Source organism: Meles meles, chromosome 9 (genome assembly GCF_922984935.1).
Source record: "Meles meles chromosome 9, mMelMel3.1 paternal haplotype, whole genome shotgun sequence".
Taxonomy (NCBI): domain Eukaryota; kingdom Metazoa; phylum Chordata; class Mammalia; order Carnivora; family Mustelidae; genus Meles; species Meles meles.
The window spans coordinates 43,739,520-43,758,459 of NC_060074.1; the positions used below are offsets into that span (position 1 = coordinate 43,739,520).

Genomic DNA, 18,940 nt, shown 5'->3' on the forward strand with positions numbered 1-18,940 from the left:
CCTCTCCAGAAGAAGTATTTGTGCTGATCAGTCTCCGCTCCCTCTCTGTCTTGCTCTGGGTCTGAGGTCGACCTTCGTGGGAACATCACTGGCTGCTGCCTGCCTCTGGTTGGATTCATCAGTGAGACAGCAGTCGGATCTTGGGGTGGGGGCAGATGAATGGGAGGATGGACCTTTCTGAACCCAGTCTCCCATCCCCCAATTCAGGGCTGCTCTGGCCACCAGGGCTCCCATGAACATGAGGGAGGTCATGGCTTCCTCAGGGTCTCTGCTGCAGCCAGGAGGCCAGACCCCACCCCCGCACCTCTTCCCCAATGGAGCTCAGGACACCCTGAGTTTCCTGCCCGAACTCTGCCTGACAATTGATCTTGCAGTCACTTTGCTTTCCCATAAATGATCATGCCTCTCTTCTCAGGATTGGTTTCTTCCCTCTGTGATTTAATTTGTATTTCCTACAGTGACAAAATCCCACTTATCAGTTCACCTCGGATTAGAATCATTGGAGAATTAGTAGGGGTTTGTAAAAAACGATATAATCCATTCTATACTACAGATGTTTGCTGAGGTCCCGCTTGCTGTGGCAGAGAGTGACTTCTGGGAGACACGAGGCTGTGTAGACCCTAGGACACATTGCTGGTCATGTGACCAAGGTAAGCGGCGTAACATCTCTGGGACTTAGTATCCTATTTTCATTTTCTAAAATGAGGTCAGTACTTCCAACCAGTGGTCTTATGATAAGCCAAACACGGTTCTAAGAGCTGCACAAAGATGAACTCATTTACTGCTAAATGCAGCCTAGAGATGCGAGCTGTTACCAGCCTGTTTTATCGATAAGAGAACAGGACACAAAGAGGTCAGTCTCATGGCCAAGGACATACAGCAGGTGAGTGCTGAGCTGAGATTCAAACAGGGGCTAACCAGGATGAATTTCACAGCGTAGAAAGAAAAGAGGCAAGAAGCTGAACAACATACATAAGTTTATTCTATTGTATAAAATGCACATGGTTAAATAAAAGAATAAAACTCTATAGTTTCAGGATATATATGCACATAGGCAAAGTACAAAGAAATACGAGGGAATGAGAAACACCAAATTCAGTGCAGTGGTTACCTCTGGAGGGCAAGGTATGCAATTAAACAAAAGGGCTAGTATCACTTGCTTCTACTAGGTTGTACTAAACCATCCTCCTGGGATCCAGTCTACTTGTTTATGCCTTATTAATGATTTACTACAGTGCTGAAGTTTATTTTCTAGTATTATGTTTTTGATATTTATACCTATGCTATTCTTAGGAGTTTAGTTCACACTTTAAAGAGTATAAAAGACAGTTTACCATGAACAAATCAGGATATTCTGGTCCCACCTGGACTTAAAAAAACACCACCACTACAGTCATTGGACATGTGCCCCCTTCCCACTATCCAGAGGCCAACCTATCCCCTAGGCTCCCATGAAGCTCTCAGTGGGGTGAGGCTCAGGATAACGGTGCTGGCGAGCGTAAGAGGTGACGTATGTGTTGTGCACATTATTTGGTAATAAAAAGCGTGTCTTTAGGTGGAATTAAAAGTCCTTTGTCCAAGTGGCATTGTTATCCTTGGGGATCAGGCTCACTTTAACGCATGGAGCCAAATCGTGGCTGCTCAGGACTTTTATGTTTGGAGCACTTAGGAAGCTGAGCATTTTTTTGGTTCTTGGAAGTTTGGAAGCTTTCAGAAAATGTACAGACAGTTTTTGAAAAATGATCTGATGTATAAACTGAGCAGCTACAAGGAGGAGGAATTCTTATTTGTGGAACACACAATTCATTGCATCTTGTAAATACTTCTCCATTGTACTATTTACTTCCTCTATCTCCTTACTTAGTTTATTAATTTAATACTTTGATAAATACATTCACATGGCCCACAATTCAAAACTTACAAAAGATCCAGTCCGGAAACCTTCCGTTCCCATGCTGTGAGCCAGCCAGCAGGATCTGCTTCCAGAGACATTTTATATAGCTATATGCAAATACACGTGCGTACACACACACACACACACACACACACTGCTGTGTTATGTTCCCCATCACACGTTTGAAAATGGTGTGTGATTGGAATTTGTCTCTTTTTTAGCCAATGTTGAATTTGTTTTGCTCTTGATTTTCAACTCAAGCAAAATCTTCCAAAGTACACAAATATGTACATATATACACCCAGATACACACTGTAAATATAGATGGGTCATTTTGTTCCAATGTCAGTGTCTCGTACACACAGTCCTTGTTGTGCCTTTTCCTCCTATTCATGTGCCTGGCTTTCTTAGTGGTACATAAAGAGCTTCCTTGCTCTGTTTTTACGGGTGTTCTGTAGACGATCTGGCCCTTCCCCTGCCGATGGAATTAGGTTGTTTCCAATCCTCTGCTGTTACTAGTAATGCTGCATACATAAATGCCTGGAAACACCATTTTGCAGGTGTATGAGCATATTGGCAGGATAAATTGCTAAAAGTAGAAGTGCTGGATCAAGGGTATGTATGTATATTTGTAATACTGTCCAACTGCCTCCATTGGGCTGTGCCAATTCACACCTCTGCCAGCCATGCGGGTGGGTGCCGGTTTCCCCATATGCTCTGACACAGTGTGACACAGTGTGTTATGTTTGCCAACTGAATGGCTGAAGAAATGGTCTGTCGTTGTCATTGTTTTAGGTTTTTTTTTTTTTTTAAGATGCCAGTGCTGAATTTATTGTGCTCATGTACTTTAGCTACAGCAAAATCTCCCAAAGTGACAAAAGCACTTATTGCCCTATTAAGTAAGCCACCATATTTTTGGCAAACTGTGGGGTCTGAAGGCCAGATCCATTTTGTTTTATAATAATATAATATATTATAATTTTATTGAGGCATATTTTACATGGCCTACGTCCATCCATTCCAAGAGTCCGAGTCAATCATTTTAAGTACACTTACCTAGTCGTGCAACCATCCCCATAGTCAGTTTTGGAACATCTCCATCACCTGAGGGTGACCTCTCATATCCACTCTCAGTCTCTTTCCTTTTCCTTCTTTTTTTGCCAGGCCCCTGCTAATCTCCTCCGCACCTCTGTTCATTTTGTTTGAACATTTCCTGTGAATGGAATTGTATAATGTGTGGTCTCTTAGGTCTGGTTCCTTTCCCTCTGCATCACGGTTGAGTCTACCTATGTTGTAGCGAATCTCGATTGGTGTTTCCTTTTCTTGTAGGAAATCTAAATAACATTCTATTGCCAGATGCACCACAGTTTGCCTATCCAGTCATCACCTGATATTTAGGCTGTTCCAAATTTTTGGCTATTATGAGCAATGCTCCTATATTCTCGTACAAACTTCTTCGTGTGGACCTATTTTCATTTCTCTTGGATAGAGTATCAATAGCGGACTGATGGCTCATTTTGTATGTTCATATTTAACTTTTAAGAAATGGACAAGCAGGGCGCCTGGGTGGCTCAGTGGATTAAGCCTCTGCATTCGGCTCAGGTCATGATCTCAGGGTCCTGGGATCAAGCCCCACATCGGGCTCTCTACTCCGCAGGGAGCCTGCTTCCTCCTCTCTCTCTGCCTGCCTCTCTGCCTACTTGTGATCTCTCTCTGTCAAATAAATAAATAAAATCTTTAAAAAAAAAAAAAAAGAAATGGACAAGCATTTCCCAAAGCAGCTGTACTATTTTGCATTCCTCCCAGCACCACAGGAGTGTTCCTTTTCCTCTACACCCTCAAATTTTGTTACTGTCTGTCTTCTTGATTATGGCCATCCTAGTGGGAATAAAATGGTCTCACTGCAGTTTTAAGTTTTATCTCCCTAAGACTAATGATGTCAAGCATCTTTTCATGTGCTAATTAGCTATTCATATATGATCCTTTGTGAATTATCTATTCAAGACTTTTGCCCATTTTTGATTGAATTGTCTTTTTTTTCATTTTATTTATTTTTTCAGCGTAACAGTATTCATTGTTTTTGCACAACACCCAGTGCTCCATGCAAAACGTGCCCTCCCTATTACCCACCACCTGTTCCCCCAACCTCCTACCCCTGACCCTTCAAAACCCTCAGGTTGTTTTTCAGAGTCCATAGTCTCTTATGGTTCGCCTCCCCTTCCAAATTTTTTTTTTTAATAAACATATAATGTATTTTTATCTCCAGGGGTACAGGTCTGTGAATCGCCAGGTTTACACACTTCACAGCACTCACGATAGCACATACCCTCCCCAATGTCCATAGCCCCCTCCCCCTCTCCCAATCCCACCTCCCCCCAGCAATCCCCAGTTTGTTTTGTGAGATTAAGAGTCATTTATGGTTTGTCTCCCTCCCAATCCCATCTTGTTTCATTTATTCTTCTCCTATCCCCCTAACCCCCCATGTTGCTTCTCCATGTCCTCATATCAGGGAGATCATATGATAGTTGTCTTTCTCCAATTGTCTTCTTATTGAGATGCAAGAGTTTTTTGTTTATCCTGGATACAAACCCCTTATCAGGTATTTGTTTTCCAATATCTTCCTCCAGTATGCTTTTGTCTTTGCATTTTCTTGACGGCATCTTTTGAAGTGCAGAAGTTTTTAATTTTGATGAGGTTCAATTTATCAATTTTGTCTGTTGCATTTCCGTTATATGTGTGGGGTTGATCATCTTTTTATATGCTGAACACCCTTTATTATGTTTCAAATCCATTTACATTTTCTTTTCCAAGAAATGTCAGTTCATATCCTCTGGCTTTTTAAAATATTGGGTTATTGATCTTTTTTTAATAGAGCTGTAGGGGCTCTTTATATATGAGAAAAAGGATCTCTTGTGTGTGGTCCTCATTACAAGTAATTATCCTACTGTGTCATCTGTCATTTGACTTCACTTGGGGTCTGTTTTGCCATGCAGGTTAGAAAATTTTTGTGTGTGTCATTTAAAATTTCATTTTTTTTTTTCTTCTGTGACCCTGGGTTGTGCAACAGAGGTAGAAACGTCTTTCCCACTCTTGAGGTGATCACATTTCTTCCTTGGCCTCTTCGAATTCTTTTGTGTTTTTGTTTTGTTTGGCATTTAAGTCTTTGGTCCATCTGGAATCATTCTGGGGTGAAGGATAAAGAATTGGAGATTTAATTTTCTTTTTTCCAGACGAGAACCTGGTTATTCTAATCCCATTTGTTAAAATTTCCCCTTTATTCAAGAAAGGCGTGATGCCATCTTTATTATGTACTAAACTGGCCTATGTATTTGGGTATATTTCTTGACTTCCTATTCTTTTCCACTGATGTGTCTTTCTACTTACTTGCCTGAGCCAATGGGATCTTAGTAGCAAGGCTCCATACTACTTGCTTCTCCTTACATTGTGTAATTACATTCGGAATTTTACTGGTTATTCTTGGATATTTACTTTCACCTCAAGTTTAGAATTAGGCTGCTCACCTTCTGTGTGGCCTGCCCCTGCCCTGAAACATAATGCCATTGGTATTTTTTTTTTGTATTTTTTTTCCATTTTATTTATTTTTTCAGCGTAACAGTATTCATTCTTTTTGCACAACACCCAGTGCTCCATGCAAAACGTGCCCTCCCCATTACCCACCACCTGTTTCCCCAACCTCCCACCCCTGACCCTTCAAAACCCTCAGGTTTTTTTTCAGAGTCCATAGTCTCTTATGGTTCGCCTCCCCTTCCAATTTTTTTTTTTTTAATAAACATATAATGTATTTTTATCCCTAGGGGTACAGGTCTGTGAATCGCCAGGTTTACACACTTCACAGCACTCACGATAGCACTTACCCTCCCCAATGTCCATAGCCCCCTCCCCCTCTCCCAATCCCACCTCCCCCCAGCAACCCCCAGTTTGTTTTGTGAGATTAAGAGTCATTTACGGTTTGTCTCCCTCCCAATCCCATCTTGTTTCATTTATTCTTCTCCTATCCCCCTACCCCCCATGTTGCTTCTCCATGTCCTCATATCAGGGAGATCATATGACAGTTGTCTTTCTCCGATTGACTTATTTCACTAAGCATGATACGCTCTAGTTCCATCCACATCGTCGCAAATGGCATGATTTCATTTCTTTTTTTTTTCTTCTTCTTTCTACTTTTATTAACAATCCTGCAAAAAATATTCTTGTGATTTTTTTTCCATTTTATTTATTTTTTCAGCGTAACAGTATTCATTCTTTTTGCACAGCACCCAGTGCTCCATGCAAAACGTGCCCTCCCCATTACCCATCACCTGTTCCCCCAACCTCCCACCCCTGACCCTTCAAAACCCTCAGGTTGTTTTTCAGAGTCCATAGTCTCTTATGGTTCGCCTCCCCTCCCCAATGTCCATAGCCCGCTCCCCCTCTCCCAATCCCACCTCCCCCCAGCAACCCCCAGTTTGTTTTGTGAGATTAAGAGTCATTTATGGTTTGTCTCCCTCCCAATCCCATCTTGTTTCATTTATTCTTCTCCTATCCCCCTACCCCCCCATGTTGCTTCTCCATGTCCTCATATCAGGGAGATCATATGATAGTTGTCTTTCTCCAATTGACTTATTTCACTAAGCATGATACGCTCTAGTTCCATCCACGTCGTCGCAAATGGCATGATTTCATTTCTTTTGATGGCTGCATAGTATTCCATTGTGTATATATACCACATCTTCTTTATCCATTCATCTGTTGATGGACATCTAGGTTCTTTCCATAGTCTGGCTACTGTAGACATTGCTGCTATAAACATTCGGGTACACGTGCCCCTTCGGATCACTATGTTTGTATCTTTAGTGTAAATACCCAGTAGTGCAATTGCTGGGTCATAGGGTAGTTCTATTTTCAACATTTTGAGGAACCTCCATGCTGTTTTCCAGAGTGGTTGCACCAGCTTGCATTCCCACCAACAGTGGAGGAGGGTTCCCCTTTCTCCACATCCTCTCCAGCATCTGTCATTTCCTGACTTGTTAATTTTAGCCATTCTGACTGGTGTGAGGTGATATCTCATTGTGGTTTTGATTTGTATTTCCCTGATGCCGAGTGACGTGGAGCACTTTTTCATGTGTCTGTTGGCCATCTGGATGTCTTCTTTGCAGAAATGTCTGTTCATGTCCTCTGCCCATTTCTTGATTGGATTGTTTGTTCTTTGGGTGTTGAGTTTGCTAAGTTCCTTATAGATTTTGGATACTAGCCCTTTATCTGATATGTCGTTTGCGGGGCGCCTGGGTGGCTCAGTGGGTTAAGCCTCTGCCTTCAGCTCAGGTCATGATCTCAGGGTCCTGGGATCGAGCGCCGTGTCGGGCTCTCTGCTTGGCAGGGAGCCTGCTTCCTCCCTTCTCTGGCTGCTGCTCTGCCTGCTTGTAATCTCTCTCTCTCTCTCTAAAAAAAAAAAAAAAAAAAAAAAAAGAGAGAGAGAAAAATGATATGTCGTTTGCAAATATCTTCTCCCATTCTGTCAGTTGTCTTTTGGTTTTGTTAACTGTTTCCTTTGCTGTGCAAAAGCTTTTGATCTTGATGAAATCCCAATAGTTCATTTTTGCCCTTGCTTCCCTTGCCTTTGCCGTTGTTCCTAGGAAGATGTTGCTACGGCTGAGGTCGAAGAGGTTGCTGCCTGCATTCTCCTCAAGGATTTTGATGGATTCCTTTCTCACATTGAGGTCCTTCATCCATTTGGAGTCTATTTTCGTGTGTGGTGTAAGGAAGTGGTCCAATTTCATTTTTCTGCATGTGGCTGTCCAATTTTCCCAGCACCATTTATTGAAGAGGCTGTCTTTTTTCCATTGGACATTCTTTCCTGCTTTGTCGAAGATTAGTTGACCATAGAGTTGAGGGTCGATTTCAGGGCTCTCTATTCTGTTCCACTGATCTATGTGTCTGTTTTGCCATTGGTATTTTTGTTTAGATCATATCACATGTGTGATGATGTCTGGGAGAAGTGATGTATTACAACGTGGAGGATCCCTACCCAAGAGCACAGTATGCTTTTTCCTCTTTCCATTTGCATCCCTCATACTTTTTAAAACTTTTCCTCACAGAGAATACACCTTTATTGTTAAGTTTTCTCCTGGCTGCTTTGTCTTTGTGTTGTTGGTGCTGTTGTAAATGGACAGTTTTGTGGTATTTTCTATCGAGCCGCTGTTTGTATACACCAAAGCTTTTGCTCTCTGTAACTCCCTGTATTCCTTCTCACACTATTTAATTTTCAGTTTATTCTCTTTGCTTTTCTAAGTGTAGGGCATACCTGAAAAGTGACCATTTTGCCTCTTCTGTTCCAATTTCTGTATCTCTACGTTCTTTCTCATGTTCAGCAGTGTTCAATAGATCCTAGGGAAATCCTTGCCCTTTTCATGACATTGGTGGGCTTTTCATGGCCATCCTTGTGCCTTTCATGACATTAGTGGAATTGTTTCTAGTGCATATCGTTAAGCATAATATTAGATCTTGAACTAAGAACTACTTTATCTAATTAAAGAAGTATCCCTATATACTAATTTTTTTTGCTTTATTTTTTAAAATCAAGAATGGATGTTGAATCTGCAAAAGGCTCCATCAGCCTCCACAGAGATGCACTCAGGGTTTTCCCTTTTGAATCTCTTTATAGGATGCAGTGTATTCGCAGACATCCTCAACAGCAGCCATTCTTGCATTCTGGAATAGATGCTGCTTGTGGTGTTCTGCTTCCTTAATGTGCTGCTGGTTGTGGTGTGCTAATATTTCAGTTTGAATTATTGCATTAATACTTGTAAGGAAGACTCATCTGCGACTCTATTTGTATTCAGTCTTCTTTGGGAGCATTGGTGTCAATGATTATGCTCACTTTGCAGAAGTGTTTGTATTGCTTATTTTTTTACAAATACAAAGTGGACTCTTCATGCACACACTCTAATGATTATGCTTTGTCTGTTTCTTCATCCTCCGTCTCTGCTCAGTGATAATTATCATGAGCTCCTGTGGAGATGTCCATGTGTCCGGCTGCAGGTACACTCCACAGGTGACCACACCTAATTGTTACATCAGCCCAGGGAGGGAGGTGCATGGGGGAGGAGCCCCCTGAGGCTGCAGACCCAGCAGGTGGCGGGACTGTGGTCCATCACCTCTACCCTGTCCTAGCTCTTCTTTTCCTGTCTTTACAAGTCATGCTTTTTGGCCTTCTTTGCATTATTTTAACATATTAACCAGAAGTCTTCATCTTCTTTTGTTTTTAGTCTACATGAACTCTCCTTTTGAATGTTTCTTGTTTACAATGTAGACATTGCATCAGTATGTTTAATCCTGTAATCATTACCTTTCTAAACTAACACGAAACACATTTGGTCCCTGGCTGTGAGATTTCAAGACACAACTTGGGCCTGACAATTTAGCTACAGGGACAAGACCTCACCAAGTAACAAAGGGAAATAACACCAGGTCAAAAGTTAGTCACTCAAGGCAGGACTTGATGAACCCCCAAACAGTAGGGTGTAGAGTGTTTGGTCACTTGACTTCTGAGGAGGACAGGAGTCTGTCAGAGGCTGGAACGAGGGCTGAGAAGCTCGTGTCAGATTCTGACAGGAGGTGGGGGAAGAGTATGACCCTCTGACACTAACGGCTCCCTCGGGGGATGGGAGGCTGACTGTGGGGACAGTAGTGCTGAGGTGGAGAAACCCTAATTGTGGAATGCTTTATGCCCCCTAACTAGTTCCCTCCTCATGAACAGTAGCTGGTCTCTGCGTCTGTGTGATAAACGCCGTGGCCACAAACAGCTGTTTCAGTTTATGGCACAGGTCAGCAAATCATATTGCATGGGCCAATCTGGCCTATTGGCCAATTTCTAAATAAAGCTTTATTGGAACACAGCCATATCCATTAATTACCTCCTGTCTGTGTCCACTTTCATGCTAGAATAGCAGAGTTGAGTAGTTGTGCCAGAGAATGTGTGTTCCACTGCCTCAAATATTTACTATTTGGCCCCCTATGGAAAAAATTTATTGTCTCCAGTCTATGGCAACTTGTCTTATTATTTGCTTCCTGTAAATTCCTTAAATAGCATTTATGGGTCAAAGAGTAGAGACATTAAACATCTGATGAAGTATACTTGGTCCATGTCCTTCAAAAAGTCATGCTAATTTATGTATTTATGTATCCAGCCACAATGTATGGGAGTGACCTTTTTCCGCATGCTTACCAACTCCTGCGATTATCATGATTTAAAATTTTTACCAATCCTGTAGGTGAAAAGAGATATAGTAACATTATTTTATATTTGAGTTTCTTTGATTGTGAGTTTTCAAGTTTTGAAAAATAAGTTCACTTTTTTTGCCTTCTTTTCTATTGAGGTGTTTAGATTTTTCTTATTTTATAAGAACTCTTTATATATGAAAGCTAGCCATTATCATCTATATTGCAAATATTTCTTCCAGTTTATCATATGACTTTAATTCTAGTTATGATATTTTTTGCCATTTGAATTTTATGTGGTCCAGTATATTAGCTTGAGTATATGAGTGAGTTTCACTTTTAACAGTAATGCTTCTAGTGCTCTGCTGTTGAGCACGATGCCAACTTTCTTTTGGTTTCTATGATAAATACCCTGAGGTTAAGAACAGTTTTCCTATTTCTAGCTTATTGAGGCTTTTCTAAAACAGACTTACATGTCAATTTCATGCCACTAATGCATCTGCAGAGATGTTTCTCTGGAAGAGCATCAATATGGTAAAGAGTTGACTCTTGACAAGTGAGCAGGAGTGAAGCGGGGGACAAAGGGCAGAAGGCCAACCTGGGATGAGGAGAGAGCATGACGTGCACAAAGGCACTGAAAGTGCAGTGACACAGGGCACAGGGAGGGTGGGCCAGTGGACCACTGGGGCTCATGGCAGGAAGATGGGGATGAGGGAACAGCAGATGACACCAGGAGGCAAGCAGAGACCAGAACATAAAGGGCCCTTGAAATCAAGCTGCTCAGAACTTACCAAGAAAGCAAGCCTGGTGTGTTGTCATGTCTCTTTCAAAGATAAGATAGTAGGAAGAGTGATTTCATTTTGAAATACATTTAGAAGTCCACAATTGATGAAACATTGAGATATTTCCATGTAAATATTTGCAGGAAAATAACCCAAACCTAATGATACTACGAACCCATTCAGGTTACAGTTTAAAGAAATGGGGTTACAATGGATTTGTGTTTTCTTTCTCAAGCATCTCTGTACCTGTTGTGGGGTCTTGTTGGAAAAGATAATGGTTGACCCTCCTTCTTCCACATTAGGGTATTCAGGAAATGTTCCAGTTAAGTTCCTGAGGAAGAAAAAGAGGGATATTAAGTAGGAATGAACCCCATCCTCTCTGTTATACTTCCCACTGGCTAGCTCTGCTCACTGAAATGGGGGACAGTTCTTAGGATGGAAGCTCCCTGCCCCTTGCAGCCAGATACTCTGCCTCAAAGGAACAGCAGACCCGGCCATATCCCTGGAGGTCTGCTTCCTTCAGGTAATTTTTGTTCTGATAATAGACACACCTCTCTCTCTCTCTTTTTTTTTTAATTTTTTTTAAAAATTTTTTTCAGTGTTCCAGAATTCATCATTTATGCACCATACCCAGGGCTCCATGCAATATGTGCCCTCCATAATACCCACCACCAGGCTCACCCAACCTCCCAACCTCCCTTCCCTCCAAAACTCTCAGATTGTTTCTCAGAGTCCACAGTCTCTCATGGTTCATCTCCCCCTCCAATTTCCCCCAACTCCCTTCTCCTCTCCAGCTCCCCATGTCCTCCATGTTATTTCACAAATAAGTGAAACCATATGATAATTGCCTCTCTCTGCTTGACTTTTCACTCAGCATAATCTCTTCCAGTCCCGTCCATGTTGATACAAAATTTGGGTATGCATCCTTTCTGACGGAGGCATAATACTCCATAGTGTATATGGACCACATCTTCCTTATCCATTCGTCCATTGAAGGGCATCTTGGTTTGTTCCACAGTTTGGCGACTGTGGCTGTTGCTGCTATGAACATTGGGGTACAGATGGCCCTTCTTTTCACTACATCAGTATCACAGTACCCAGTAGTGCCATTGCAGGGTCATAGGGAAGCTCTACTTTTAATTTCTCAAGGAATCTCCTCCACACTGTTTTCCAAAGTGGCTGCACCAACTTGCATTCCCACCAACAGTGTAAGAGGGTTCCCCTTTCTCCACATCCTCTCCAACACATGTTGTTTACTGTCTTGTTAAGTTTTGCCATTCTAACTGGTGTAAGGTGTTATCTCAATATGGTTTTGATTTGAATTTCCCTGATGGCTAATGATGATGAATATTTTTTCATGTGTCTGTTAGCCATTTGTATGTCTTCATTGGAGAAGTGACTGTTCATGTCTTCTGCCCATTTTTTGACAAGATTATCTGTTTTGGGTGTGTTGAGTTTGAGGAGTTCTTTATAGATCTTGGAGATCAGGCCTTTGTCTGTAGTGTCACTTGCGAATATCTTCTCCCATTCCGTGAGTTGCTTCTTTGTTTTGTTGACTGTTTCCTTTGCTGTGCAGAAGCTTTTGATCTTGATGTCCCCAAAAGTTCATTTTTGCTTTTGTTTCTTTTGCCTTTGGAGACATATCTTGAAAGAAGTTGCTGTGGCCAATGTCAAAAAGATTACTGCCTTTGTTCTCCTCTAGGATTTTGATAGATTCCTGCCTCACATTGAGGTCTTTTATTAATTTCGAGTTTGTCTTTGTGTATGGTGTAAGAGAATGATCGAGTTTCATTCTTCTCCATGTAGCTCTCCAATTTTCCCAGCACCATTTATTGAAGAGAATGTCTGTTTTCCACTGTGTATTTTTTCCTGCTTTGTTGAAGTTTATTTGCCATAGAGTTGATGGTCCATATCTGGGCCCTCTACTCTGTTCCACTGATCCATGTGTCTGTTTTTCTGCCAGTACCATGCTGTTTTGGTGATCACAGCTTTGTATTAAAGCTTGAAATCAGGCAACGTGATGCTCCCAGTTTTGTTTTTCTTTTTCAACACTTCCTTAGCAATGTGGGGTCTCTTCTGGTTCCATACACATTTTAGAATTGTTTGTTCCAGCACTTTGAAAAATGCCAGTGGAATTTTGATCAGGATGGCTTTGAAAGTATAGATTGCTCTACACAGTATAGACATTTTAACAGGGTTTATTCTTTCAATCCATGAGCATGGAATGGTCTTCCATCTTTTTGTGTCTTCTTCAATTTCTTTCATAAGTGTTCTCTAGTTCTTCGAGTACTGATCCTTTACATCTTTGGTTAAGATCCTTTAGATCCTTTACATCTTCTTTGGTTAAGTTTATTCCCAGTTATCTTATGGTTCTTGGTGCTATAGTAAATGGAATCGATTCTCTAATTTCCCTTTCTATATTTTCATTACTGGTGTATAAGAAGGCAACTGATTTCTGTAAACTGATTTTGTATCCTGCCACATTACTGAATTGCTGTATGAGTTCTAGTAGTTTGGGGGTGGAGACTTTGGGTTTTACATATAAAGTATCATGTCATCTGTGAAGACAGAGTGTTTGACTTCTTCATTGCCAATACCATTGAATACTTTTTATTTCTTTTTGTTGTCTTATTGCTGTTGCTAGGACTTCTAGTACTATGTTGAACATAGTGGCAGGAGTGGGCATCCTTGTCATGTTCCTGATCTCAAAGGGAAGGCTGTCAGCTTTTCCCCATTGAGGATGATATTTGCTGTAGGTTTTTCATAGATAGATTTTATGAAGTTGAGGAATGTTCCTTCTATCCCTATACTATGAATCATTTTAATCAGGAACGGATGCTGTATCTTGTCTAATGCTTTTTCTGCATCAATTGAGAGGACCATATGGTTCTTCTCTCTTCTCTTAATGATTTGTTCTATCATACTGATTTGCGAATGTTGAACCACCCTTGCATCCCATGGATAAATCCCATCTGTCATGGTGGATAATCTTTTTAATGAACTGTTGGATCCTATTAGCTAGGATCTTGTTGAGAATCTTAGCATCTATATTCATCAGGGATATTGGTAGAAATTCTCCTTTTTGGTGGGGTCTTTGCCTAGTTTGGGGATCAGAGTAATGTCGGCTTCATAAAAAGAGTCTGGAAGTTTTCCTTCTGTTTTTATTTTTGGAAACAGCTTCAGGAGAATAGGTATTATTTCTTCTTTGAATGTTTAGTATAATTCTCCAGGGAACCCATCAGGTCCTGGGCTCTTGTCTTTTGGGAGATTTTTGATCACTGCTTCAATCTCGTTACTAGATATTGGTATATTCAGGTTGTCAATTTCTTCCTGATTCAGGTTTGGAAGTTTATAGGTTTCCAGGAATGCATCCATTTCATCTAGGTTGCTTAACTTATTGGCTTATAACTGTTGATAATAATTTCTGATTATTGTTCCTATTTCCTTGGTGTTAGTCATGATCTCTCCCTTTTCATTCATTATTTTATTAATTTGGGTCCTCTCTGTTTTCTTTTGGATTAGTTTGGCCAATGGTTTATTGATCTTATTGATTCTTTCAAAAAAAAACTAGCTTCTAGTTTCATTGATGTGTTCTACTGTAGCTCTAGTTTCTATCTCATTGATCTCTGCTCTAATCTTGATTATTTCCCTTCTTGTGTGTGGGGTTAGCTTAATTTTTTGTTGATTCTCCAGTTCTTTAAGGTGTAAAGAGAGCTGGTGTATTCTGGATTTTTCAGTTTTTTTGAGGGAGGCTTGGATGGCTATGTATTTCCCCCTTAGTACTGCCTTTGCTGTATACCATAGGTTTTGGACCGAAGTGTCTTCATTCTCATTGGTTTCCATGAATTGTTTAAGTTCTCCTTTGATTTCCTGGTTGATTCAAACATTTTTAAGCAAGGTGGTCTTTAGCTTCCAGGTGTTTGAATTCCTTCCAAACTTTTTCTCGTGATTGAGTTCCAGTTTCAAAGCATCATGGTCTGAGAATATGCAGGAAATAATCTCAATCTTTTGGTATCGGTTGAGCCCTGTTTTGTGACCCAGTATGTGGTCTATTCTGGAGAGAGTTCCATATGCACTCAAGAAGAATGAGTATTCTGTTGTTTTAGGGTGGAGTGTTCTGTATATATCTGTGAGGCCATTCTGGCCCAATGACACATTGAATGTGTCATTCAATGCTCTTCTTTATTGATTTTCTGCTTGGATGATCTGTCTATTACTGAGAGTGGTGTGTTAAGATCCCCTGCTATTAATGCATTCATATCAGTATGACTCTTTATCTTGATTAGCAGTTGTCTTATGTAGTTGGCTGCTCCCATATTGGGGGCATAAATATATACAATTGTTAAATGTTCTTGGTGGATAGACCCTTTAAGAACAATGCAGTGCCCTTCTTTATCTCTGACTACAGTCTTTAGTTCAAAATCTAATTTATCTGATATGAGAATTGCTACCCCAGGTCTCTTTTGAGGCCCACTGGCATGAAAGATGCTTCTCCATCCCGTATCCTTAAGTTCCCTAAAGTAGAATTCTTAATGAGATTACACATCCATTGTCATAGTAAGATTTAAAAATATTACATTGTTCATAGTACTTTTTTGGCAAAAATAGTATTAACTATGTTTATTCTTTTTTTAAAATTTTAAAAAAGATTTTTATTTATTTATTTGTCAGAGAGAGAGAGAGCACGCACAAGCAGGCAGGGTGGCAGGGAGAGGCAGAGAGAGAAGCAGGCTCCCCACTGAGCAAGGAGCCCAATATGGGACTCGATCCCAGGACCCTGGGATCATGACCTGAGCCAAAGGCAGCGGCTTAACCCACTGAGCCATCCAGATACCCCTATATTTATTCTTAACAGATAAAAGAACATATTTAGTACTTTAAGTCACATTAAATAGTTCTGATAATCTGAAATTGGATGTCTTGACCTTAAATAACACAAAAACTGTTGTAGGGCACACATTTAAGAGATATATTTATATGTATTTAAAGAGATTTAAAATTCATATCTAGAAATGAGTGTAGCCTGATAGGTTTGTCTCACTCCCCCATATGTGCACACACATGCGTGCATGCATACTTGCACACACAGGTATGCATGCACACACATGCACATGCGCACACGCACACACACACACACATACGTGCTTCCCTGTGCTCACTCCACCCCATGTTCTCCCTCCCTCAGCAAGGAGACTTCTATCCCCAGAGCTGTTGTTGCTTCCCTGCTTTGGGAGATCCCAAGTGCACCCCGGGTTTGCCCTGACTGGACTTCTCTCCTTAGCCCTGTCCCCACGACCTGGTCACCTAGAGCATGCCATGAGAACACAGGTCTTGAGTTTTGTTTTATGTTTCCTTGGCTGCTGGGTTTCACCTTCTCATTTTTGGTTTGTGCAATGGCAGAAATGGAGACGTGCCTTCCCTCTCCTGAGTCAGGGTGCTCAGAGCTGGACACATTCACTCTGTCCCACTGATCACCATCAGGAAAGCTGTGAGGTGAGGAGTGTTTCAGCATTCTGGGCTCAGCGCCCTGGGAGCTGTAAGCCCTGCAGCAGACAGACGGCTTCGACTTGGGGACGATGGAAGAGAATATCATTTTGGCTCCCACCATGTTCCTGGCAGAAACAGCTGGGGGCTGACAGCATTAGCTGCAGGTGACAGGCCCATCTGGGGACTCCTGGGGGAGTAACTGAGGAGCTCCAATGACACGGTGTCAGGAAAGATTACAAGTGGAAACAATATATCTGGTTTCTGCTGGACTCTGCTCCCCCCACGGGCATGTCATTCCTGTCTTCGCCTTCTTCATGGTCCCTGCATCACCAGGGGTGGCAGCGGTCCATTCAGTTGGGCACAGACATGGTATACGCCCACCACCCACAGGGTCTGGACACCACTGGTGCCCATCCAGGTCCCTGTCTGGAAATCCTGCCGCTGTGTTTAGGGCTGACACAAGGTGGGAACACTGACTTATTCAAACAACTGGAATTGCAAAATGATGGAAAATTCTCCTGCCTACCCCTCCCCAGGGCTCTGTTCCTGATTGCCTAAAGGTGTCCTGGGGAGAGGAGAGTGGGGAGCTGCCATCAGGCAGAGATGGCTGGTCCCCTCTCTTCACTGGGGGACAGAACCATTGTTCTCCAAGATGGGCCAGACTGGTCCTAACTCCCAGGACCTCAGAATGTGGCCTTACTTGGAAATCAGGCCATTGTGGATAGCATTAGTTGAGAGGAGGTTATATAGGATGGAGTAGGGTGGACTCAAATCCAGCATGACTAGTGTCTTTAAAAAATTGGGGAAATTTGGACCCCAGGACAGGCACATACAGAGGGAAGACATGTGAGGACACAGGGAGAAGACAGCTATCCATACGCCAAGGAGAGAGGCCTGGAACAATTTTCCCTCATAGCTCGTGCAAGGAATAACCGGCTGTCACCATGGAGGTCTTAGACTTGGAGCCCCAGCCTGGGAGGGAGGGAATTCCCACTGTTTCAGCAGCCCAGGCTGTGGTCCTTGTTACTGTCACCCTAGGAAGCTAATCCATGAGTTTGGCGATGAGTTTGTGGCTGCTGACTTCTGCGGATGTTTTACAAATTCCATTCCACTCTCTCTGGATCTCTTAGATGGCCTAATTCTCTTTTCTGGAAGATTTTCTTTCTTGGCTTCCTCCTACCTCTCTCATTCCTCCTCTGGCTTTTTAGGCAACCCCTCCTCTGCCTCACACAGAAGGAGCTTAGATTGGATGGCTTATAATCAATATTTGAGCCCTCCACTGTCCCTTCTTTCTGAAATGAAGTGCTAATTGGATTCCCTCCATGCTCTCCTGCCCCCACTGATCACCCGCTTAGCCTGCTGGGCCAGGGCCTCCTGTCTTCCCACTTGTAGGTGTTGTGAGACCCAGGACTCCATCCTTAGGCTCTTTTCTGTGCACACCCATCAGAGTCTCATCCGGTTTTGTGGCTTCAAACAGCACTGCGGGCTTCACCTCTCCCAATGCCCAGTCTCCTGCTTGTCTGTCCCCTGGGACACAGACCTACATTCAGCTGCCTGCCCAGTACCACCTCCAGAATGCAGTGAGTTCTTCAGGCTCCGATGGCCCAGACTCAACCCTTGTTCTCATTTTGTCCCCCCAACCTCTTCTTCCTCTCACATTTCCCTGTTTAAGAAAATTGGAACTCTTCTAGTCGTTCCAGAGGCAAAAGCCTAGCCTCCTGCTCACGTGCTCTCCTCTTTCGTATCTCTGTCCAATCCATCTGCCCACCCTGCTGGCTCCACCTTCTGATCACACCTGCCATCTGACCACCTCTTACTGCTTGTGCTGGTCCCTCCACCACCATCTCTATGTGCCTTCCTACAAAGTACTGGATCCCAATATGAAGCCCCCACAGCTCCAGTTCCCAACATACTCCTCGAAGCAACCAAAGCGATCCTTTGAAAACAGAAGCCCTATCATGCTCTGTTCCTGCTCACAAGTCTGCCAACTCTCCTGCTCAAAGTGAAACCAATGTCTGTATAATTAGTTTATCCTCTGTCCCTGCTTACAGGCCTCATTCATTATGCAATCAACGATGCACCCCGTTTCCTTCTTAAGTGTCCTGTTTTGGACATTAAATGACATGGTTCCTCCACTTGCAATGGCCTCTGTAAGAGTCCCCTGCCATCTCCCTGGCTGGATCTCCAACACCTTTCTCCTACTTCTAGCTGCTCCTTGGTCTACCTGGATTCTCCCTCCTCAGAGACATGCTCGCCCGCAGAGGCAGCACACACTCCCATGTCATCCTATCTGAGGTCTTTCCTGACTCCCTCTCTCTTTTTAAAAATATTTTATTTATTTGACAGACAGAGATCACAAGTAGGCAGAGAGGCAGGCAGAGAGAGAGGAGGAAGCAGGCTCCCTGCTGAGCAGAGAGCCTGATGCGGGGCTCGATCCCAGGACCCTGGGTTCATGACCTGAGCCGAAGGCAGAGGCTTTAACCCACTGAGCCACCCAGGTGTCCCTTTCCTGACTCTCTTGCATAAAATAAAGTTTTCAGTCAAATAAAATATGTGTCCT

General features: G+C 42.5%; 1 protein-coding gene across 1 annotated transcript in view; it reads right to left on the reverse strand.

Moving 5' to 3' along the window:
• IQCA1 (IQ motif containing with AAA domain 1) overlaps nt 1-18,940 on the reverse strand; it is a 155,881-nt gene that overhangs the window by 80,604 nt on the left and 56,337 nt on the right. Inside the window, exon 7 of the mRNA XM_046019656.1 lies at nt 11,140-11,224. Within this exon, the coding sequence (XP_045875612.1) occupies nt 11,140-11,224 (85 nt within the window). The remainder of the gene's footprint in view (nt 1-11,139; nt 11,225-18,940) is intronic.